The sequence below is a fragment of the Lepidochelys kempii genome, chromosome 11, assembly GCF_965140285.1.
Source record: "Lepidochelys kempii isolate rLepKem1 chromosome 11, rLepKem1.hap1, whole genome shotgun sequence".
NCBI lineage: Eukaryota > Metazoa > Chordata > Testudines > Cheloniidae > Lepidochelys > Lepidochelys kempii.
The window spans coordinates 1143041-1166109 of record NC_136390.1 but is presented as its reverse complement, the minus strand read 5'-3'; the positions used below and the strand labels follow the sequence as shown (position 1 = coordinate 1166109).

The 23069-nt window shown below is 68.0% G+C and overlaps 2 protein-coding genes across 4 annotated transcripts in view; one reads left to right on the top strand and one right to left on the bottom strand.

Annotated features, from left to right (window-relative positions):
* Nucleotides 1–1638: 1638 nt before the first annotated feature.
* On the top strand, nucleotides 1639–17372 carry LOC140895360 (dnaJ homolog subfamily B member 2). The gene is given in 11 exon segments (XM_073304827.2): nucleotides 1639–1749; nucleotides 6031–6130; nucleotides 6731–6840; nucleotides 9695–9748; nucleotides 11613–11732; nucleotides 13046–13135; nucleotides 14191–14208; nucleotides 14211–14295; nucleotides 15023–15093; nucleotides 15354–15569; nucleotides 16692–17372. Coding segments are annotated over 11 exon segments (957 nt in total). The 5' UTR covers nucleotides 1639–1667; the 3' UTR covers nucleotides 16703–17372.
* Nucleotides 17373–18647: 1275 nt separating this feature from the next.
* PTPRN (protein tyrosine phosphatase receptor type N) overlaps nucleotides 18648–23069 on the bottom strand; it is a 48280-nt gene continuing 43858 nt past the window's right edge. For 2 of the 3 annotated variants that reach the window (XM_073304823.2, XM_073304825.2), the window contains exons 20-23: nucleotides 20849–20902; nucleotides 20454–20518; nucleotides 20118–20191; nucleotides 18648–19602 (exon numbers count right to left, since the gene is read on the bottom strand). In XM_073304823.2, coding sequence (XP_073160924.2) covers nucleotides 19531–19602; nucleotides 20118–20191; nucleotides 20454–20518; nucleotides 20849–20902 — 265 coding nt within the window. In that variant the 3' untranslated portion in view covers nucleotides 18648–19530. The remainder of the gene's footprint in view (nucleotides 19603–20117; nucleotides 20192–20453; nucleotides 20519–20848; nucleotides 20903–23069) is intronic. The other variant, XR_012154178.2, reaches the window with a different exon arrangement.

Below are 23069 nucleotides of genomic sequence, written 5' to 3'. Positions count from 1 at the left end.
GATGCACTAGTCTGCATTCACACGCCGGCCCTTAGATGCACTAGTGCGGGGTTCACACGCCGGCCCTTCGGTGCACTAGTGCTGCGTTCACACGCCGGCCCTTTGATGCACTAGTGCTGCGTTCACACGCTGGCCCTTCGATGCACTAGTGCTGCGTTCAGACGCCGGCCCTTTGATGCACTAGTGCAGGGTTCACACGCCGGCCCTTCGATGCACTAGTGCGGGGTTCACACGCCGGCCCTTCGATGCACTAGTGCGGAGCTCACACTCCCTGCCCCTGAAGGGCAGTAGAATGCACACCCTGGATCCGTAGTGCAGGGCGCATGCTCTCGGGCTCTGGGTGCCACGGGAAACGCACACCGCCTCTAGGTGGGAGCGGGAGAGGAAGCGACATGGAGCTGGAATCCACGGATCTCCCTGCAGAGGCGAGCCCCGTCAGGGCCGGACAGGCGAGCTCTCCTGACCTCTCATCACCATGGCTGCTGGCTTCTCTTGGGGGATCTCTTGCCAAGGCCAGCCCAGAGCACCTGCCTCGTGGTTTTACGCAGCCCTCCCTCAAGTGGGGCTGTGCCCGCGTAAAGCCCTCCTGGTCTGGCCCAGCCCTCACACTGGGTATGTGGTGCTGCCCCTCAGAGTGGGAGGGGAACGTGGCCGAGGAGCTACCCCCAGCTGCCCCCCAAAGGGTCAGAGGGGTCTAGCACCTGCACAGACCAGACAGGGTCACACAGGCAAACTGCCTTGGGCTCCATGGGCCTGGATCAGCCTTGGTGAGGGGCCATTAGATGATCCGAGCTGCACTGGGGGGGGGGCAGGGGACACCCAGCCCAGCTCATGCACTTGGGACTCAACCCAGTGCTGCATCGGGGCAGCTCACTGCATCGGATGCATCCTGTGGAAAATACAGAAGATGTTTTGTGTTTGGTGTTTTTCCTAAGCTCCCAGCTGCTGGAGTCAGGTGATGCGTTAGGTGGGAATTGCAGCCTTCCTTTAAAAAACCAGCCAATTCCTTGTCCGGGGTGGGGGAGAATGGCGGGAAAAGGGGACCTGAGTGAGCCGCAATGGCTGCAGGCAAGCCTGGAGGGTTGCCAGATGTCTAGTTTTCAACCGAACACCCGTCGAAAAGGGACCCTCCCCAGCCAGGTGAAAAAGGTGAGGGTGGGGGAGAGCGCAAGGGAGTGGGGCGGGGCCTTGGAGAAGGGGCGGGGCAAGGGAGTTCAGTTTTGTTGGGTCACAAAGTTGGCAACCCCCCGCCCCCTGGCTCCTCACCTTTGGGTGCCTGGGGCTGGCTGGACGGGGGAGGCGAGGCGCCCACCTCCAAGCTGCACCCTCCGGCTGGAACCCCAGTGCTGTGAGCTTCCTCGCAGCAGTGCCCTGGCAGCCAGCCTGAACCCCAACCAGGAGTGACCCAGGCCTTGATTTCCATCCACGTGGCCACGGGAGGGGAGCCCCCCGGGGTGGGGGGGCCAGTGGGTGGGGGGCCGTGCCCGGGAGCCCCGGGGGTCGAGGGAGGGGCGGGGCCAAGGGGGGGCGGGGCTCTGAGCTTGTGTTTCGTGACCTCATCAGTTCAGAGTGCAGAGCCCTGACGTCACAATCGGCCCGGGCTCCCCATTGGCGCTAGGCGCTGTCCGTCACACAGCGGAGGGGTGTGACGGGCCGGGAGCGAGTTCATGTCCCGCCCCAGGCCCGCAGCTGCAGCTGGGCTGAGCCGCGCTCGGAGCGTGGGGAGCGGGGCCGCTGCGCCGCGGGGAGGTATGGGGGGGGCCCGGGGGCGGGGCGCTGGGGGGCGCCGTGGGGGGCCCGGGGGCGGGGCGCTGGGGGGCGCCGTGGGGGGCAGGGATCCCCGGGGGGCGCGGGGGGGGGCCCGGGGGGCGCGGGGGGGGGGCCCGGGGGGCGGGGCGCTGGGGGGCGCCGTGGGGCGCAGGGATCCCCGGGGGGCGCGGGGATCCCCGGGGGGCGCGGTGGGGGGGCCCGGGGGCGGGGCGCTGGGGGGCGCCGTGGGGGGCAGGGATCCCCGGGGGGCGCGGGGGGGCCCGGGGGGCGGGGCGCTGGGGGGCGCAGGGATCCCCGGGGGGCGCGGTGGGGGGGCCCGGGGGCGGGGCGCTGGGGGGCGCCGTGGGGGGCAGGGATCCCCGGGGGGCGCGGGGGGGGGCCCGGGGGGCGGGGCGCTGGGGGGCGCCGTGGGGGGCAGGGATCCCCGGGGGGCGCGGTGGGGGGGGCCCGGGGGCGGGGCGCTGGGGGGCGCCGTGGGGGGCAGGGATCCCCGGGGGGCGCGGTGGGGGGGGGCCCGGGGGCGGGGCGCTGGGGGGCGCCGTGGGGGGCAGGGATCCCCGGGGGGCGCGGTGGGGGGGGCCCGGGGGCGGGGCGCTGGGGGGCGCCGTGGGGGGCAGGGATCCCCGGGGGGCGCGGTGGGGGGGTGCAGTGGGGCGCAGGGCAGGGATCTCCCCCGGGGGGCGCGGTGGGGAGGCCCGGGGGGCGGGGCGCTGGTGGGTGCAGTGGGGCGCAGGGCAGGGATCCCGGGGGGCGCGGTGGGGGGGGCCCAGGGGGCGGGGTGCTGGGGAGTGCAGTGGGGCGCAGGGCAGGGATCCCCGGGGGGTGCGGTGGGGGGGTGCAGTGGGGCGCAGGGCAGGGATCCCCGGGGGGTGCGGTGGGGGGGTGCAGTGGGGTGCAGGGCAGGGATCCCCGGGGGGCGCGGTGGGGGGGTGCAGTGGGGCGCAGGGCAGGGATCCCCGGGGGGTGCGGTGGGGGGGTGCAGTGGGGCGCAGGGCAGGGATCCCCGGGGGGTGCGGTGGGGGGGTGCAGTGGGGTGCAGGGCAGGGATCCCCGGGGGGCGCGGTGGGGGGGTGCAGTGGGGTGCAGGGCAGGGATCCCCCGGGGGGCGCGGTGGGGGCCGCTCCTGCGGCGGTGTCGGGCCTGGGGAGACCCCCGGGGTCAGGAGGTTGCGGAGCGGCTGGGGCAGGGGTTGGGCCCCGACGGGATCGGGCCCCGGAATCGGGCCCCAGCCCTGGGGGCCGGTGGCTTGGGCCGGGTGTGGCCAGAGGCGGGGGCGGGGCAGGGGCCGGTGTGCGAGGGCCCAGCCCGCCCTGTGCCCCCGATGTGCCCGGGCCGCTCCGCGCCGGGGGCGGGACGCCAGCCTGGGCCCGCGGAGCCTGGGGCTGCTGGTGGCTCAGGGCCCCTCCCGCGCGGGGCTGGGGCCCGGGCACGTCGGGGGCACAGGGCGGGCTGGGCCCTCGCACACCAGACCCCTGCCCACATCTGGCCAGAGATGAGCTCCCTGGGTTGGCAGCAGGACGCCCGGCGCTGCGCCCGGTTTCGAACCCAGGGCCAGGCGCGGGGGAGCAGGGAGCCCTGGGGTCCAGGGGGAGGTGTGACTCGCCTGGTCTCCCTTGCCCTGGGTGTTTGCCCCTCCTCGGGGTCGCCCTGGGTCTGTGCCTGCTCAGCACCCTTGGGCCGGGCTCGGAGCCCCCCCCCCCCCCCCCGGTGCACCCCAGGAAAAGTGAGAATTGAAGTTTGTGTTTTTGCTTTCAAAGGCAGAAAATCACACGCTGGGGTTGCAAAATCCCTTATTTACCAACAGAACCGAGCTGGGGCTCGAGGCGGCCCTGGGAACTGCTGACCACAAGCGGGGGGCGGGGTGGGGGGGAGAGCGAATTAGTGTCCGGCATGTGCTGAATGTGCAGGGGAGGGGAGGGTGCAAAGCAGCCCCCTGGATAAAGGGAACAGAAGAGGGGTGTTGCATGGGGCAGCAGGCGTCCTCCCCACCGTGCTGTCTGCTTCGGGGCCTGTCCCCCCTGAAATGGGAAAGGCCCAGAGAAGGGCAGCAAGCAGGGTGGGGCTGAGAGGGGCAGAGTCAGTGCGCCAGGCGAGGGGCCGGCTGCGGGAGCAGGTGTGGGGGCGGTGGGGGGCCGTGTGAGATGAGCCGGGAGCGGCGAGGGTGTGAAGGCAACGGTGAGGCACCTGGATGTAATGCGTCTGGAAATGGGGAGCCAGTGGAGGGGTTCAGAGGCCGGGGCCGTGACCACGGCAGCTGCAGGTCAAATGGATTCAGGGGTGCAGGAGTGCCAGCCAGGAGGAGGCTGCAGCGTAGAACTAACCTGTGGAACTGGCTGCCGTGGGGAAAGCTCACAGCTGTGACTGAGGCCAGGGCCCCCAAGTAAACAAATGGCCCGATTTCCTGAGGAGCCAGGCGCCCTCCGCTGCCCTCGACCCCGGTGTGGGTCACTGACGGGGGCGGGCAGCCTCCCCTCCCGGCAGAGCTATTCTTACTCCTCCCGGGTGGCGGGTGGCGGCGGGATTAGATGTTCATAGTAGCTGCTAAGCTCCTTAATGCGGACAGGCTGACTAGGGAGGGGCTGGGCCCCGCTCTGTCCCGGGGTGAGATTCCCTGTTCTCTGGTCCCCTGCTCACTGCGCAGTCCCCCCCCCCCTCCCTGCCCACATTGACCCCGTCCAGCCGGGGAGGGCATCTGCAGCACCCCCTACGGGCCAAGGCTGAGACTCCCACCTAGGCCTGGCCTCCAGCCCCCCAGCTCCCTCGTTAGGCATCAAGGGCCAGGTTTGTAACGGGATGTCGGTGCCTAACTCCCACTGGGAGTAAACTGCCTGTAAAACCCTGGGCTCTAGAGACTTGCAGAAGGGGGGGAGCGATGGGGGCTGGGGGCGCTCGGCCCCTCTGCATAAATCCGGCCACTTCCTCGGGGGCCTGAATGCTGAGCTGGGCGGGCCCCCGTGGTGAGGGGCGGTGTTCTGTGGTGATGGCCCCCGGGGCCCGTCGGGCTGGGCCCTGCCCAGGCACATGGGGAGGGTGGTCCTGGGCTCCCTGGTATGGGTTGACGCCGGCAGTGCCCCCGCGCCCCCCCCCACCGGCTGCGGAGCGGGTTCTAGCAGGGACCCCCCCCTCGTCACCCCCCCAGTGCCGGAGGCCGGGCAGGGTGGGGGCATGTGCTGAGGGGGTGCCCGAATGCCGGCCCCAGAGTTCCCCACCCCAGCTACCCCAGTCATCACCACAGGGAGCTCTCCCGGGCACCTGATTAACATCCCCCCCCACCCCCCTGGGGTGAGACCCTGAGGGCAGCTGGGTGCTTTGAGGGACTGGGGTGGGACAAGCAGCCAGCCTGGTCTCTGCTCCTCCCCTTTGCTGCTCCCTGAAGAGCCGGTGTGGGGTGGCTGGCCCTGGCTGCTGGGGTGTCTCCCTGTGGGCAGGTCAGTGTGGGGGGAGCCCCATGGTGGAGAGGGAGAATGGGGGGGGTCAGACATGAGGGAGAATGGGGGGGGTCAGACATGGAGAGGAGCAGAAGCAAACCTCCCGCGGGGAGGCACCTCCCTTCGGCTCAGCAAGGGCGAGGGACTCGGGTGAGGAGGGGGTGGCCCAGTGGGGCTGAGGTCCTGCAGTTGCATAGGTGGAGCATAGCCCTGCCCCCGAGTGGCTCTGGGAGGGCTGGGACCCTCTGGGGTGCCAAGAGGCAGGGTCCCTTGAAGACTCGGCAGCTGGTGCCGTCCCTGCGCTCGGGCTGTGACAGAGACAAGTGCCCCTGGGGCTCTGGCTGCCGGCGCCTGACGTGGGTGGGGCCTGCCAGCCTCTGTGCCACAAATAACCCCCTTGCATTCCCGCTGCCCGGGCAGGGGCAGAGAGGCTGAGCCCGAGGAGGGGCGGCAGTGTCAAAGTGAGGGGGCGAGCCGGGGGACCCCGTCCTGGCTCAGACACGCTGCTCGGCACGACAGCCCATCGGCTGGGAGGCAGGGACTGAGGGCAGATGGGGCCCAGTGTCCCCACTCTGCCTGCTGCCTGAGCAAAGGGGGTGGGACGTCCCCCTCCGGATCTGGTAGCGCTGTTGGGCCCCAGTGGGTCTCTGCGTTTGCCGGGCTGGCCCTCTCTGGCAGGGGACAGACAGCCCAGTTGCTGCTCTTCCGGACCTGGGGACGGGCGGCTGTTTCTGGCTGATGCTCTGTCCTGAGCAGCCAGCACAGTCCCGGGCCGCTCGCTCTGCTCCCCCGGGCATCTCCAGGTATGCCTGACGTTGCCCTTCCTCCCCAGCTGCACCGCCGGCCCCTGACGGACGGACAGGCGCCATGGTGGAGTACTACGAAGTGCTGGGCGTGCCCCGAAACGCCTCCTCGGACGACATCAAGAAGGCGTAAGTCCTGCCCCCGCCCGAGTCACTTTGCTTTCCACTAGCAGCTGCTGCCCTGCCGGGGCCCCCCTCAGGGTAGAGTGGGGCTGGACGAGCGCTCAAGGGGCAGTGGGGCCTAGTGGGGAGGGCCCTGGGCTCGTGCTCGGGAACCCTGGGATCCGGCCCTGCTCTGCCACTGATCAGCTGCGAGCTTGGCCAAGTCCCTTCCCCTCGGGCCTCGCTTCCACGGCTGGGCGAAGGCGGCGACAGGCCATCCGTGGGCAGTTGGCATTGCACCCCCCCCCCAGCAACCTGCCCCATCTCCCTCCCCGATCTTGCGCTGTGATCACAGGCCCTGCTTGGGGGGGGCAGGGTGAGATGGTGGGGGGCTGTTCAAGGGCAAAGGGAGTGTCCCAGGAGCTAAGAGCAGCTCTCTAAGGAAGCCCCTGGACACCAGGCTGTGCCCGGGTGCTGGCGGGAACCTGGTGCGGTGGGGTCCAGCCTGGCACGGGTGGCTGTGCACCATCGATTGGTCTCGGGGTTGGCTGGCACGGGGGGGGGGGGGGATGGCACCTGCCGACGGCAGAGCTGTGGGGTCACCGACTATCCCTGGGCACTGTGCAGGTACAGGAAGGCGGCGCTGAAATGGCACCCGGATAAGAACCCGGAGAACAAGGAGCACGCCGAGCGGAAGTTCAAAGAGATCGCGGAGGCCTACGAAGTGCTGTCGGACAGTAAGGGGCCGGTGTCTCCCCTCCCGCTTCGTTTCGGGACACCTGGTGCTTGTAGCCATGGGGCTAGAAGGGACCTCAAGGGGTCGCTTAGTTCAGCCCCTGCACCACGGCAGGGCCAAGTGGCCGTAGCCCAGCCCTGACGGGTTTGTTGCTTAAACCTCCAGGGATGGGGGTTCAGTGGCCCCCGGGAAGCCTGCTCCTCAGTGTAGCTCCCCGGAGTGCTGGAAACTTTTCCCGCAATTGCCCCAAGTGCCCCGTGCGGCAGATCAAACCCGGCACTTCCTGTGCAGCCTGCAGTGGACGTGCAGCACGACTGGGGTGTCCACCCTGCAGTGTAGACCCGGGGCTGGGCCGTGGACTCCAGCATCCCCACTGTGCGGCAAACCAGGGCCGGGCCCGGCTCTCTCAGCCAGGCTAAGGCGGCCACACCACACTCTGCAGCCCTTCTGACCCGGGGCTGGGGCTTGTGCTGCGTCCACACTGCAAAGTGACAGGGCTTGGACCTCGCCCAGCAGGGCCCTAGGGCTCCGACTCAGGGACCGAGTGGCTCGGCAGCAGTTCTGCAGAAAAGGACCTAGGGGTGATAGTGGACGAGAAGCTGGATATGAGTCAACAGTGTGCCCTTGTTGCCAAGAAGGCCAATGGCATTTTGGGATGTATAAGTAGGGGCATAGCGAGCAGATCGAGGGACGTGATCGTTCCCCTCTATTCGACATTGGTGAGGCCTCATCTGGAGTACTGTGTCCAGTTTTGGGCCCCACGCTTCAAGAAGGATGTGGATAAATTGGAGAGAGTCCAGCGAAGGGCAACAAAAATGATTAGGGGACTGGAACACATGAGTTACGAGGAGAGGCTGAGGGAGCTGGGATTGTTTAGCCTGCAGAAGAGAAGAATGAGGGGGGATTGATAGCTGCTTTCAACTACCTGAGAGGTGGATCCAAAGAGGATGGTTCTAGACTATTCTCAGCGGTAGAAGATGACAGAACGAGGAGTAATGGTCTCAAGTTGCAGTGGGGGAGGTTTAGGTTGGATATTAGGAAAAACTTTTTCACTAGGAGGGTGGTGAAACACTGGAATGCGTTACCTAGGGAGGTGGTGGAATCTCCTTCCTTAGAAGTTTTTAAGGTCAGGCTTGACAAAGCCCTGGCTGGGATGATTTAATTGGGGATTGGTCCTGCTTTGAGCAGGGGGTTGGACTAGATAACCACCTGAGGTCCCTTCCAACCCTGATATTCTATGATTCTGTGACTCACCCCCTGAGGGTTTGCTGAGCTGTCTGACTGGTGTGTGTGTGGACGGAACGTGGGCTCGAGCCGGGGTCAGAGCCCAGCCTTAGAGTGCAGCATAGACAGACCCTTAATCCCCCTCCTCTAGAGAAGAGCCCTTCACGGACCTGGAGCCTGGTCTCCGTCGTGTTGTCTGCAGACTGAACGCGCCCAGGTATTAACTCTCCCTCACAGGGCAGGTTTCTAAAGCTTTGATCAGGTTTGTTGCTCTCCGACTGGTTCACATCTTCCCTGACGTGCGGTCCCCAGCCCTGCCGCAGCCCTGCTGCTGAGGCCTCCCCAGTGCCGAGCAAAGCGGGCCAATGACCTCCTGTGCCTTACGGATGGCGCTCCCGTTAACACACCCCAGCACGAGCAGCCTTCCCGTAGCCGCGTCCCGTTGTGGACCTAGTCGGCGTGTGATCCATGGGGATCCCCAGATCCTGCCCAGCCGGTTCCCCCATTTGGCGTTTAGGGGAGCTGCTGTGCTCTGTATGGACGGTGTCCCCGTCGCGCCCAGCTGTGTGTGTGCCCCTGGGCTGTAGGCAGGACAGAGCTGCTGCCCTGGTTTCTTGCCCCTTTGCAAGCAGCCTCCAGCCCAGCTGCATCCTGCCCCGGTGCAGGGCAGGGGTGCACAGAGACCGCGGCTGTTCCTACTTGTGGTCAATGGGCCCCTCCCTCTGCCCAGGATCCCCGGCACAGGTGCGCTCTGCCCCACCCCTCCCCCCCGGGCCAGGCCCGGTCCCTGCACTAGGGAACGCTGAGCTTCCGGAGCCCCCTTTGCGCCCCCTGAGCTGCTCAGGGGGAAGGCGGGGGGGGGGAGTCTGGCCAGTCTGCGCCTCTCTACCTCTCTTTGCGGGAGAGGCTCTTGTTAACCCTCTGCTCTCAGAGCCACACGCACCTTTTCGTGTTCCTTTGCCTCTCTCCCTGGGGGCTGTAGTCGGGGTGCGGGGAGGGGTCCCCAGGACTCTCTGGCCATGTCCAGCCCCATGCATTGCGCACGACTCGCTAGATTCGTTCATTCCCCACAGACTCGCTCTTATCCCGGGCGAGCTGTCGGAGCTTGGCCCTCGCTGCTGAGCCCCCAGACCTGGGGTAGCCCCATGCATCCCATGGATCTAGGGGGGCTGGCTTAGATCACATCGCCTGGAGCCGCTGAGATCCGACGCTGCTTAGAGACCCCGTGAGCCTGGAGTGGGACACCTAAAGAGCCGGCCAAGGGACAGCCCCACCCACCCCCCACACCAGCCCCAAGGGTCCCAGAGCAACGACACTAGGTCGAAAATCCCCAGACTTTTCAAAGGAAGTGTTGGGTTCTCATCTGCGCCCTGTGTCTGAGCCCTGGGGGTTGCCGTCCCCCCAGGCTTTGCTCTGCAGCCAGGAAGGGGAGGAAACAGCAGCTGACAGTCTTGCCCCATCCCATGACTCCAAGAGCTGGGCTTTAGGAGTACTCCCAATGGCACGAGAGCTGGCGATGCCACCTGCCCACGCAGCGGGAGATGCTCCCCCTTAGCTAGGGGCCGCCCCTTCCCCAGCCCAGCCCTGCTGGAGCGGTGGGGGCCGGCTAACTCTTCCTCTTCTCCCCGCAGAGGAGAAGCGTGACATCTACGACCGCTATGGCAAGGAAGGCCTCATGGGAGCAGGTGAGCTGGCCGTGCTGTGGGGGAGGAGCCTGGCCTGGGGGAGCTGAAATCGGGGAGGGAGGGGGACCTTGCTCCTGAAATCTGGGCTGAGGGGAATAAAGTCTGACAATCCCAGCCTCTGCTGTTGCGTGGCGTGTGCCCACAACGGGGTGCTGTCCTGCCAGCTCTCGCCGGGAGCCTAAGGGACAGCCACGCTTCGCCCGCACACCGTGGGCATGAGCAAGACGGCAAAGCCCTACGCGGCCGAGCCCCCCAGGTGCAGCCCCACGGGGCTCGCGGCCCCCTGAGCAGGGCCTCCCACCCTCTGCGCGGCCGAGTCCCCCCCAGGTGCAGCCCCACGGGGCTCGCGGCCGTCCCGAGCAGGGCCTCCCACCCTCTGCGCGGCCGAGCCCCCCCAGGTGCGGCCCCCCGGGGCTCGTGGCCCCCCCGAGCAGGGCCTCCCACTCTCTGCGCGGCCAAGCCCCCCAGGTGCGGCCCCCCGAAAAGGGCCTCCCACTCTGCACAGCCGAGCCCCCCCAGGTGCGGCCCCACGGGGCTCGCGGCCCCCCGAAAAGGGCCTCCCACTCTGCACGGCCGAGCCCCCCCAGGTGCAGCCCCACGGGGCTCGCGGCCCCCCCGAGCAGGGCCTCCCACCCTCTGCGCGGCCGAGCCCCCCCAGGTGCGGCCCCCGCGGGGCTCGCGGCCCCCCGAGCAGGGCTTCCCACCCTCTGCGTGGCCGAGCCCCCCAGGTGCGGCCCCGCGGGGCTCGCGGCCCCCCGAGCAGGGCCTCCCACCCTCTGCGCGGCCGAGCCCCCCCAGGTGCGGCCCCCCCGAGCAGGGCCTCCCACCCTCTGCGCGGCCGAGCCCCCCCAGGTGCGGCCCCCCCGAGCAGGGCCTCCCACCCTCTGCGTGGCCGAGCCCCCCAGGTGCGGCCCCGCGGGGCTCGCGGCCCCCCGAGCAGGGCTTCCCACCCTCTGCGTGGCCGACCCCCCCCCAGGTGCGGCCCCCCCCGAGCAGGGCCTCCCACCCTCTGCGCGGCCGAGCCCCCCCAGGTGCGGCCCCCCCGAGCAGGGCTTCCCACCCTCTGCGTGGCCGAGCCCCCCAGGTGCGGCCCCGCGGGGCTCGCGGCCCCCCGAGCAGGGCTTCCCACCCTCTGCGTGGCCGACCCCCCCCAGGTGCGGCCCCCCCGAGCAGGGCCTCCCACCCTCTGCGCGGCCGAGCCCCCCCAGGTGCGGCCCCCCCGAGCAGGGCCTCCCACCCTCTGCGCGGCCGAGCCCCCCCAGGTGCGGCCCCCCCGAGCAGGGCCTCCCACCCTCTGCGTGGCCGAGCCCCCCAGGTGCGGCCCCGCGGGGCTCGCGGCCCCCCGAGCAGGGCTTCCCACCCTCTGCGTGGCCGACCCCCCCAGGTGCGGCCCCCCCGAGCAGGGCCTCCCACCCTCTGCGCGGCCGAGCCCCCCCAGGTGCGGCCCTGCGGGGCTCGCGGCCCCCCCGAGCAGGGCCTCCCACCCTCTGCGCGGCCGAGCCCCCCCAGGTGCGGCCCCGTGGGGCTCGCGGCCCCCCCGGTGTGGTGTGGTGTGTCTGTGCTCCACCCACCCCTCAGAGCTGCAGGCGTTCGGGGTGGAACTTGCCCTGGGCTGGGTGCCGGCTCTTGACCCAGGGGCAAATTGCACCCACTACAAATATTTGCAGGGGAACCCGAGAGAGAGCGGCCCTGGGAGCGCGTCATGTCCTATTGCATGCTGGGACCTGTAGTTTTCACAGCCCCAAGCTAACAGAGCACCTTTAACCTGGCGCGTCTCTCCAGCGGGCGGGGACCCCAGCCTGCTTCTCTCACGCGGTTCAGACTGGGATCTCGGTGATAGCGTCCTGTGTCTGCTTTTCCCCAGCAGGGCCTGGGGGATCAAGAGCCGGCGCAGGAGTCCCCGAATTCACCTTCTCCTTCCGCAGCGCCCACGACGTCTTCCGGGAGTTCTTCGGCGGGCGGGATCCCTTCTCTGAGCTCTTTGGTGAGTTTTGGCCCACAGCTCTCCTGGGGGCCCTGGAGGAGGGAGGGGAGAGTGGGCCCAACCCAGTGCACGTTTTGATTCTTTGTGGCCAGAGAAGTGGGGATTGGTGAGAGACCCCAGAGGCTATGTTGTGTGTCACGGGTCCTGTACTGCTGAAAGCTCATGGAGATTCGCTTTTGACTCAAGTGGCGTGGCCTGGGCTTTTGGCTCGGGAGGGGCTGAGTTTGAACTTCTGGGTGACAGCAGGGGCAGGAGTCGCCAGCCGAGGAGCAGCTGTGACCCCTCCGGTTAGTACGGTGCCTTCCACCGCGTCGGCTCCCTGCCCCACAGCTGGAGCAGCAGCTTCCTCCAGTGCCTGCCGTGCCGGTGGTGCGGAGGCCGGTGACGCCATCCAAGGACTGTCCCACGCTTTCAGCAGGCCCGGTCCAAGCAGACGCTGGTCCCTGTGCCAGAGGACGCAGGGGAGGAGCGAGGGAGGCCGGTAGCTGAAGGAGAGAGGCTGGGAAGTGTTGGTGGTCTGGGCTCGGTCGCTTTGGGGAGGCTTGGCTCCGATGCAGCCGGGGATGACGCTGGGGGAGAGCGTCCATGATGCGGGAGGCAGCCCCGCTTGCTCCTGGGCTGAATACACAGGACAGAAGGATCCGTGCGTGGGAGGGGCTGATCCGTGAGGAAGGGTGAAGAGCCGTGACTGGCGGTGGGTGGTCGACACCGACGACTGATGGAGCTGGCCTAGGTGCTGGGCCCAGGCTTGTGGTAGGAATTGAACTCGAGTCCCAGGGCCGTGCCCTAGCTGCTGGCCCAGGGCTCGCTGCGGGTGCTGGCAGGGGGCGGCTGGAAGCAGCATGCTGCCGTTATGAGGGGGGCAGGTAGGCTGCCTATCGGGAATCCTCTCCCAAGGGCTGCAGGGAGCCTCAGGACACGTGAACTGAGAGAGGCCAGAGCAGTGCCCGCTGGCTGCCAGCCCTCGGCAGCGTGTGGCCCTGTCAGAGCGACTAGCACCCAGGCCCTGCCCCCTGTGTGGGCCTGATCCCTCAGCGCCCGGGGCAGGAGAGCCACTCTAGCCGGGGGCTGCTGGATCTTCAGCTTCTCTTCCTGCAACTCAGCAGCTGGACACACGGAAGAGCCAGCTCCATAGGCCTCCGGAGACCGCCCCCCAGAGCCCCCTTTGGGGCCTGCTGCTCTGGGGCCCATGGGTGTCCTGCCCCCAGGGTGGACTGGCTGCACTCTGGAGTTGTGTGGCTGGCGCGGCCTTGCCTGGCATCCTGCGAGGGAGAGTCTCGGGCTGTGCTCACGCCACGATCCCTGCCTTCCAGATGAGATGCTGCCGTTCTCAGAACTGCGGGGAGCTGGCCTTGGACACCCCGGACCAGGCTCCTTCTTCTCGTCTTTCCCGGCATCCTCAGGTAGGTGGCAGCCTGCCTGTCGCTGCCAGCACCGTCCTCCCTGGGCACCTGCCGCACGCACCTGTGTGGTCCCAGCTCCAGCTTTCTCCCGAGTCGCTCCTCCTCCCCTCGGTGCCAGATCCCTGGCTGGCCCAAACCACCTCCCCTCGGCTATGGCGATTCAAGAACAGTCTTGCCCTGTGTCACGGAGTCCCCGGGCAACGCTCCGGAGCTGCTCCCTATGAAGCCAGGCAGGACTCTGGGGAAGTCTCCTCTCGGGGAGCAGCCTGTCTGCAGGACACACAGCTCCCCCGGCTCCACCTTCCTGGGTCTGACCTCGGAGCCTTCAGCCTCCTCTGCCCCTCCCTGCGCTTCCCACAGCCAGTCCGCCCAGGCGGGGTCCTGGGGGGGCCAGAGGGTCCTGCCCCCAACTCCGCAGTCAGACGGGACTCTCAGCCAGCCGGGGAAACAGAAGGTTTATTAGACGACAGGAACATGGTCTAACACAGAGCTTGTAGGTGCAGAGAACAGGACCCCTCAGCTGGGTCCATTTTGGGGGGCCGTGAGCCAGACAACCCCGTCTGCCCTTCACTCCTCGTCCCCAGCCAGCCCCAAACTGAAACTCCCTCCAGCCCCCCCCCTCTGGGCTTTGTCCCTTTCCCGGGCCAGGAGGTCACCTGATTCCTTTGTTCTCCAGCCCTTTAGCTCTCACCTTGAAGGGGGGAAGGGCTCAGGCCATCAGTTGCCAGGAGACAGAGTGTCGCCATTTATGTACCCTGTCCCTTTGTTCTGCAACAATCACATCCCCTTATCCCACCCCCTAGAGACTTAGGAACTGCCTAGGGGAAACTGAGGCACCCTTACAGTATTCAGAGGAAACATTAAGAACAGTCCCACTTCATCACACCCTGTGACTCCTGGACAGACATTTCACTGCAGTGCATCCCCCTGGCTGACCCGTTACCACCCTGTCATCCTCTCACAACTGGCCAAGGACCCCTGTGATCCCTTGAGGCTCCCTGGGGCCTGGCCCAGGCTGGGGGCTCCTGCTGTGAGGTTGTCACCCTGTTTTTCAGATTTCTTCTCCTCGTCCTTCAGCCTGGCACCGACCCCGGAATCGGCTTCCGCTCGGTTTCCACCTCCACCACCTTCGTCAATGGCAAACGCATCACCACGAAGAGGTAGGGAGGGGCCACTGGGGACTGGGCCATGGCCAAGCCAGCCAGTCTCCCAGCAACACGGCAGCTGCTCCAGGGGACCAGATCATGGGGCCAGCCAGGCTGGTGCCCCACCTTCCCCCATGCCAGAGCCCTCCATGGGGCCAGCCAGGCTGGTGCCTCACCACTCGTCACGCCAGAGCCCTCCATGGGGCCTGCTAGTATGGTGTCCCCCCACACCAGAACTCTCCATGGGGCCAGCCAGTGCCATGTCCCGCCACGCCAGAGCCCACCCTTCCTGGGGCCCAGCTGTGTCCAGGCAGGGTCCCCCCATCTCTGCTGGCTCCTGCAGCAGCTGCTGTTTGACCTGCTGTCAATGGCCAAAGACCCGGCCCCGAACAGCGCAGCGTCTGCCCTTCATAACCTCCCAGCCCCTCTGCGGGTGACGCCTCGATCAGCCCCAGCCGGGGAGCCCAGCGTCCTACCAGGAGGCTTTGTTGCTAGGCCACCTGTCGCCGCAGTGCTGGGTGGGAGAGCACTTTAAATCAACAGCCTGCACCCCGGGAAGCGTAGCTCGTGCCCGAGGTCAGAAGACCAGAATGGAGGTGGCAGCTGCCCCCGACGCACATGGAGCCCGTAGCCTGGCACAGTCCCTAGATGGCACCGCACAGTGCCCCACCCCATCCCGAATCTGCCCCGTGGGGTGCCGCCCTGGCCGGCTGGGTGACTTGTGCTGGCTCTTTCTCTGCAGGATTGTGGAGAACGGGCAGGAGCGGGTGGAGGTGGAAGAGGACGGGCAGCTGAAATCAATCCACGTTAACGGTGAGGAGTGGGGTGGGAGGGGTCTCTGGGGACCAGGGTGCCCCCTGTATGTTGGCTGAGCCCTGCCCCCTGGGAGGCGGTGGGGCAGGGTTCTCCCCAGTTCACAGACAGCGGCACTGAGACCCAGATCAGATGACTGGGCAGACGGGGACAGGCCTAGGAACTGTGTCTCCGGGGGGCACAGCCCCCTCCTCCCACGGCCAGGCCAGGCCCGGGGACAGCGTGCCTGGGGCCTGACCCTTGTGCCTCCTTCCCGTCAGGTGTCCCTGACGACATGGCGCTGGGGCTGGAGCTGAGCCGCCGGGAGCAGCAGGCTCTGCCGGGCCGGGCCTCGCACTCGCCCCCCGCACCGCCGCGGCCCCGCGGCTCGTCCCCGGTCTGCCTGTACACGGACAGCGAGGAGGAGGACGAGGATCTGCAGCTGGCCATGGCCTACAGCCTGTCTGAGATGGAGGCCGCGGGGCAGCACAGAGCAGGTGTGCATGGCGCCAGCAGGCAGCAGGGCGGCGCCCAGCAGGAGGCGCAAGGGGGGAGCCGGTGCAGCGAGGGGAGCCGGACACAGAGCCCGGGGGCAGGGGGCGGGCAGGAGGGGGCAGCGCCCGAGCCAGCAGCGGGGACAGAGCCTGCTTCCAAGCCGAAGCAGCCCCACTGTCGCCTGCTGTGAACCGGGCTGGGGCTGGGGGCCCGGGCAGCTGGAGGATCCCAGCCCCAGGGGAGCAGAGGCGCCGGGCTGCCTGAGAACCCAGCGGGGCCGGGGGGCTCAGTAAAGGGCTGGAGAGGAGCCTCCCTCTGGTGTGTGCCGTTGCAGAGCGAGGAGCTGCCCCCGCAGGGCGCGGACCCAACGCTTCCCCTGGGGCGTCCTGGGGGGGTCGCGTGGGGCCCTGGCACCGTCATACACTCAGCTGCTTGTCCATGCCATGTCCGTCCGTCCCCCCATCCCCCCCGCAGGGGGTGTCCCTCCCCCAGGCCAGCACTGCTCCTGGCTCAGCTGTGTGCGAGGACCTGCCCAGGTTCAGTGGGAGCTGGTCTGCCCCTAGGGTCTCCTCCCAGAACCCCCCTGCTGGGCCAGGCTGTCTGGGAGGGGTGTAGGGGTCACGGCCTGGCAGGGGAGGGCTGCCCAGGGGTGTGGGCTCAGGTCCTTCGCCAGGGCTGCTCTAGAGGAGGCGGGGTAGGGTGTCCCTCGGGGGGCGGGGGATGCTGCAAGGAAGGTAACAGGGGTGTTGGGGGGCAGGGGCTGGGTGCTCGTTCTTGCCCTCACTGTTGCTGCTCTGGATCCTGCTGCTTACCCCACCCCCCACCTCCACTGCTCTGGCTGCAGCCCCTGCCTGACACCCCTGCCCCCCAGGTAACCCCTGTCCCACTTCCACAGGGCCAGGGGCCACCCAGCTGGGGCATCAGGGCCCAGCACCCCTCCCTCCTGCGCCTCAGAGCACCCGGGCTGGCAGGAGCCTCGGGTGAGTCCTGCCCCAGGAATGGGGCTGGAGCCCCCCAGCCCGAGGGGCGCTGGTGCCCTGGCCTGCACGTGCCCTGGCTGTCACGCTCACAAGGCTTGATTCATCCGTGTCGTCCGTCCCCCTCCCCTCTGCTTGTCTCCCCAGGTGTGTTCTGAGGGACGCGCCGCGGGGACCCTGCCATGTGCAGTCGCCCAGGGAGGCTGGTCACACCCGGACATCGCTCTGTTTCCGCACTCCCCCCCTCCCCCCCAGTACCCCCGGGCTGCGTAGTGGGGGGTCTCTCCTGTCACTGTCTGCTGAGCAGTGTGTAGTCGGCTGTAGCTAGTGAGGAGGGGGCACGGCATCTGTGCTGGGGCCTGACGGGGCAATGCCCTGCCCGTGGGGCCCTGACAGCTCTGCAGGGCAGCTGTGCCAGGGGGCCCCGGTGGGAGGGGGGCTGGGGGACAGAGCCCTGGGCACCTCCAGCCCAGTCCTGCTCTGCTGGGGGTTGCAGCTGGAAGAGGGCTGACTGCAGGGATGGAGGCAGCCCAGGGGAAGGAGTAAGGGCCCCCCCAACCCCCATGGGGGAGGGAGCTGCAGCTGGAAGAGATGGAGGATTCTCCTTCAGGGCCTGCACAGGGGGAGGAGACTTACTCCAGCAGCCTCCCCACCCCCCCTTCCCCTTACAGCTGGGCAGGAGCTGCTCTAAGGCTGCGGATGCAGGGGGGTGGAAGGAGGGTGCCTGTGCCCTGCGGGTCCTGCTGTGCAACCCCCTTGCTGCTGTGGGGCTGCGCCAGCCACCAGGGAGCGGACCCTGCTGTCAGTCAATAAACTGTTTGCAATAGAGGCGGTGTGTGAGGGGGGCTCTCTGAGGGGGGAGGGCAGGGGCTGGAGCCCTGTGTGGGGCGGGAGGGTGATTAAGCTCCTACAAGAGGGGCAGGGCAGGCCTGGGAAATTCTGCCCTGGGGGGGCTGGGGCTGGGCCAGTCACCAGGCTGGGTCCCCAGTCTCAAGCAGAGTTTTCCCTGGGGGAGGGTAGGTCCAGGTTGTTCCCATTGGCAGGACTGGTGCAGGGGGGTACCCGGGGCCCCTTGCCTAGCTCTAACCCCCAGCTCTCGGCTGCTGGCGGCGGGGTATGGAGCAAGTTGGCATCTGCTCAAACTGCTGCCTCCCCCACCCTGGGGGGTGGGTGCAGTGAGGGTGTGATGAAGTGAGCCTGTTCTTAAATATGTCAAACTAGAAACTTAAATCTGTTCCTCTCACATGTTTGCCCTCAAGGTGTTTCTTTCCATAATTGCAAATTATCCAAGGACTTGCTCAGGCTGGGGTGCGAAGTGCTACTCCCGAGGGCATTCTGTGCCAAAAAATAAAAATTCTGTGCACAGTTGTCACGGAGTCCCCGGACGATGCTCTGGAGCTGCTCCCCATGAAGCCAGTCAGGACTCTGGGGAAGTCGCCTTTCTGTGAGCAGCCTGTCTGCAGGACACACAGCTCACCCAGCTTCCACCTTCCTGGGTCTGACCTCGGAGCATTCAGCCTCCTCTGCCCTTCCATGCGCTTCCCCCAGCGAGTCCGCTCAGGCGGGGCTCCTGGGGAAGCCAGAGGGTCCTGCCCCCCAACTCCGCAGTCAGACGTGACTCTCAGCCAGCCAGTAACACAGAAGGTTTATTAGACGACAGGAACATGGTCTAACACAGAGCTTGTAGGTGCAGAGAACAGGACCCCTCAAAAAGCTGGGTCCATTTTGGGGGGCAGTGAGCCAGACAACCACATCTGCCCTTCACTCCATGTCCCAGCCAGCCCCAAACTGAAACTCCCTCCAGCCCCTCCTCCTCTGGGCTTTGTTCCTTTCCTGGGCCAGGAGGTCACCTGATTCCTTTGTTCTCCAACCCTTCAGCTCTCACCTTTGGGGGGGGAAGGGCCCAGGCCATCAGTGGCCAGGAAACTGAGGCACCCCCACACTATTCGGAGGAAACATTAAGAACAGGCCCACTTTGTCACAGAGGGGCACAACCCTGCCCTCAGCACAGTAACCCCCTCCCAGAGACGGTCCTGGCTGGAGGGTGCAGGGAGGGCACAGCCCCAGGCAGGGAACCACCCACAGAGACAGGCCAGGCTGGGCTGCAGCTGCACAAACGCGACACGAGAACTTTATTCACATCAAGATACAAAATTATATTTCTCTAGAAATTTCTCTTCTGCTCAACTGATGCTGATTGACCCACACAGGGGGTGTTGGGGGGAGGGGAGGGTTCCCCCGCCGGGCTGCCACACCCAAGGGCTTGGCTGGGTGGGCCCCTGGCATCAGCAGAGCAGGGGGGCCCTCAGCCCAGCAAGGATTGTTCCAGCTGCATCACCTCTTGCCCTGGGAACGGGGGGGGGGCAGGGGCAGGGACAGGAGCTGGGCAGGTTGGGGCCAGCCTGGCGAGAGCTGCAGGGCCCCCGCCCCCAGAGGAAGGGCGCAGAGCTCCTGGGGGTAGGAGAAGCAAAGGCAGCGGCTGCTCCCAGGCCCCTCCCGGCCCAGCAGCTGCAGGCTCCTGGCAGAGCTCAGAACCGCCCCGTGCTGGGTCAGACCTTCCCTGGCCGTGGGCAGGGCCTGGGTACCTGGGGGGCTGGGCGGGGGCAGCGTGACTAGACACACACACGGGGAGGAGCCCGTGGCAGGGGCAGTGCGTGGGCACCTGTACACAGGAGGCAGGTGGGCACTGGGCATGCAGGGGCAGCTGTGGGGGGGGCAGCATGGTCCCATCTTAACCTCTCGGTGCAGCCCCCGTCCCCCCGCGGGTTCAGGCTGCCTGTGCCTGCTGTCAGCATGAATCCTCCTCCGGGCCCAGCCGCTCCCAGCAGGAGGTGGCAGCCAGACGAGGCCCGGGCAGCCCAGGGGGGCGAGGGCGGACGGGGGAGACGACCAGCATCACAGACACGACGTTACACGGGCGAGCAGCCCCGGCAGGCGGGCGCTCAAAGCACACGGGCGTGAGGGGGCCAGAGGCGAGGTGAGCGGGTCACTGGGGCAGTGCCTTCAGGATGGCATTGACCTCCTCTGCCACGGCCGTCAGCGCAAACTCAAACTGGTCCTGCCGAGGGGAGAGCAGGGTGGTGAGACCCACCCCAGGGGAGCACAGTGCCTGCCCAGTGTGAGGGGGCAGGGCTGTGCCCCCCCCGGCCATCACTCCCCTGTGCTGCCCGCAGCCGCCAGTGCCCACCCAGCTTATGGGCAGGGCCGCCCAGTGCCAGGGCTGCCCAGCGCCAGGGCCCTGCTTCCTGGAGGCTGGCCCCAGCAGAATGGAGGAACCCGCCGCCCTGGGAAGGGGCAGCCCCATTGTGCCCCCCGTGCTGGGAAGGAAGCCAGCGGCCCAGGATCTTTGCCCCCGTTGGGAGCACTAGCCAGTGCCTGGGTGGGGGCACAGCGGCTGTGGGGCCAGGTGCTGTCTGGGTGCAGCGAGCGATGTCAGAGGGGAGAAGGGCTGTATGCCCGCCCGCCACTGCCCCATAGGGGGGCCCTGCCCCTTCCCTGCAGGGGGGCTGGGCTGGCCCCGGGGCTGACCTGCTGGGGGTGCTGGCCTGGGCCTAGCTCGGGGAAGGGGCGCACCTTAGTCTGCACCATGCCGGGCCTCTGGTCGCGGACGTGCTCCAGCGTGGCAGCGATGTCAATCTCCTTCACGCCTAGGGCAGAGCACACGAGGGGTCAGGGGGCCCGCAGCCAGGGCTGGGCCCCGGAGCACATGCGGGGATGTGGAGGGGAGGATGCGGGGCAGAGCAGACGAGGGGCAGAGCTAGGGGACGGCCAGAGGGACAGGTGCCGAGGGCAGGGCAGCATGGGGGGGCCAGGGAGAACGGGGCCGGGGCTGGGCGCCAGGACCAGGCGACATGAGGCTCCAACGCGTGTTGGACGCAGGGGGGCTGGGGGGGCCACGGCCGCACTCACCTTTGGCCATTCGGTTTAATACCATGTCGATGAGGATGTAGGTCCCGGTCCTGCCCGCCCCGTCACTGGAAGAGACACAGACGCAGCTCCAGGGACGCGCCCTCAACCCACTGCACAGGGGGGACACCTGGCTCCCAGCAGTATGGGGGTGGTGGGGGGAGGGGAGAGCCACTGTAGGCTTCTCGGGGGTCCCCACTGTGCTGCATATGCTCTTCCCTCGCCCGCCCTGGCAGGGGAACGGGCCCCAGGCCAGCCTGGGTGGGGCGTCCCACGGAGGGCGGAGGGGGCAGCGTGAGCGAACCCCTGCTAGGATGGAGACTGCCCTAGGCAGGGTGGCAGCCGTGGCCCCCCGGGCAGGGCCGAGCGGCGCTCAACGCGGACGGAGGGGCCGTTACCTGCAGTGCACGATGACAGGGCAGGAGCGACCCCGGTAGCACTTGTTGACCTTCCTGCAAGGACAAGGAGAGAGCAGGTGAGAACAGCCAGCGCCCAGCCAGCCAGCCCTGCCTCCAGACCCCCGCAGCCCAGAGCAGAGCCCTGCCCCGGGGCACACACAGGGCTGGTCAGGGGTCACGTCCTGGGGCCTGGCGACCCAGTGGGAAGGACCCAGAGCCGAGGGCTCTCCATGGTGGGGCCGGCAATGTGCTCTGCCCGCTGCTCAGCCCCAGCCGCCTCACCCCGGGGGCCGTTCCTGCAGCGACGGGCACACTCTCCCCTGCCCCGGCCGGGAGGGCTGGGGTCCCGGCTCCCAACAGGCCTGGCTGGGGCGTCTCTGCAGGAGGCCGCACGCAGCAGAGGGGGCCAGGGCATTCACAGACGGGTGGGGAGGGGAGCCAGCCCCGGCCCTGGGCGCGGATCCTCCAGCCCAGCTCCCTGGAGCACGTGGGCTCTAGCAACCCCCCCCCCCCCCCCCGCGGTCTCTGCCGGGGAGCAGCCCCGTGGGGCGGGGGCTGGAGACAGGCCCACAGCAGCGTCCCGTGCCCGGCGCTCTGCACCGAAGTGGGGCGCTGGCGGGAGTCCAGGGGCCCGGGCTCCATGCAGCAGACACGGCTGCCAATGCTCACTTTTGTGACTATGCAACTGGACCCAGATTACTAGCTGCAAATCACAAAAATGCCACTGGCAGCTGCACGAGAGAGAGAAGGGGGCAGACCGCGCGCGCGGAGATCCCAGCCGGGCTGTGGGGCCCTGCCCCACAGAGGGGCCCGGGGGCAGCACAGACGGCCACAACCAACATGAGGCTTCAAAACACAGCCCGCCCCCCGCCCCACCCCCGAGGCCAAGGTGGCGCAGCAGCGGGTGCTCCTCTCCGGTCCAGCCCGGTGATGTGGCGCACGCAGACCCCCACGCCTGGCGCTGGGGGGGGCCTGGGGAAGACGCGTCTCTGACAGCAGTTAGAGCCAGAGACGGGCTGGCTGCAGACCCCGCCTGGCAGGGAGCCGGTAACACCGTCAGCCCCACGGGACGCCAGGGAGGGGCGGTGCCCGCGACCCGCCCTGCTTCCCCCAGCTCTGAGTGCCGTGGGTTGCGCCCACTCTCCTCCCCACACCCAATGCCACAGCGGGCGCAGGGGGGAACCCATGGCCACAGCCCCCCGCCTGCACTCCTGCCCCAAGCTAACCGAGACGCGCGGCACCGTTCGTCAGCAAGAGGCTGGTACGAGAACCGGGCCTGCTCTCTATGGGGGGAGACATGCCTCAAGCCCAGGTACCCACCAGCCACACCCGCCAGGGCCCAGCCCAGCAGGCAGGGGCTGGAAATCACCTCCCTGCCAGCCTGGAGCGCAGTAACCGTGCCCCACCCGCGGAGACCGGCCCCCCTGCGGGTCTAGCTCTCCTGCAGCGCCCCCCAAGCACTGAGCCAAAGCCCTGGCTGCAGGCCTCCTCTGGCTGCAGGCCTCCTCTGGCCCAGCCCTGGGGCCAGGGCAGGGGTCCTCACAGACCCCCCAGCCATCGGGATCCCAGAGGAGGGCCTGCTCCACTGCACCCCCCCCCAGTCCAGAATCCTCCTTGAGCCCTGGGTCTGGAGAGCCCAGTGTCCTGCCCCCCAGCAATCCCCTCCCCCAGCCATGCAGCCCCCAAGAGGGGACTGCGACCCTCTGGCTGGGGCCAACAAAGCCCAAGAACTCAGGACTCACCTCCCTTCGCTGCAGGGTGGGAGGCCCCTGTGCACGCAGGCCCAGGTCAAACCAGGCTTTGGGCTCCCATCTGCAGTGGGGAACTAGGGTCTCATCCCCTGCCCCCCCAGACTCCCTGTTCCCCCACAGGGCTTCCCGCAGGGAGCAGCTCTCTCTGCCCCAGCTGCAATAGCTGAGCTGGCCCCCACCCTAGTCTTTCCGGGCCCTTCGCCCAGGGCCTGGTTTCTCTGCCAGAACGTTCAGAACTCCTCCCGCTTCCGCATCCCACGCCAACGGCAGGGCAGGGCACCGTCCCCCGCCCGCACTCCCATGCCCTTTGGCCAGAGCCCCATGCTGCTCGGGGGCAGTTTGCCCCAGGACATTCAGGGCCTTTTCCCTCCGCCATTTCCCCATCGCCCACAGGCAGAGACTGGGATGAGGACCATTGTCAGGGTCCCCTCCCCACTTCTCACGGCCGGCCCATGCTGGCCCAGCTCCAG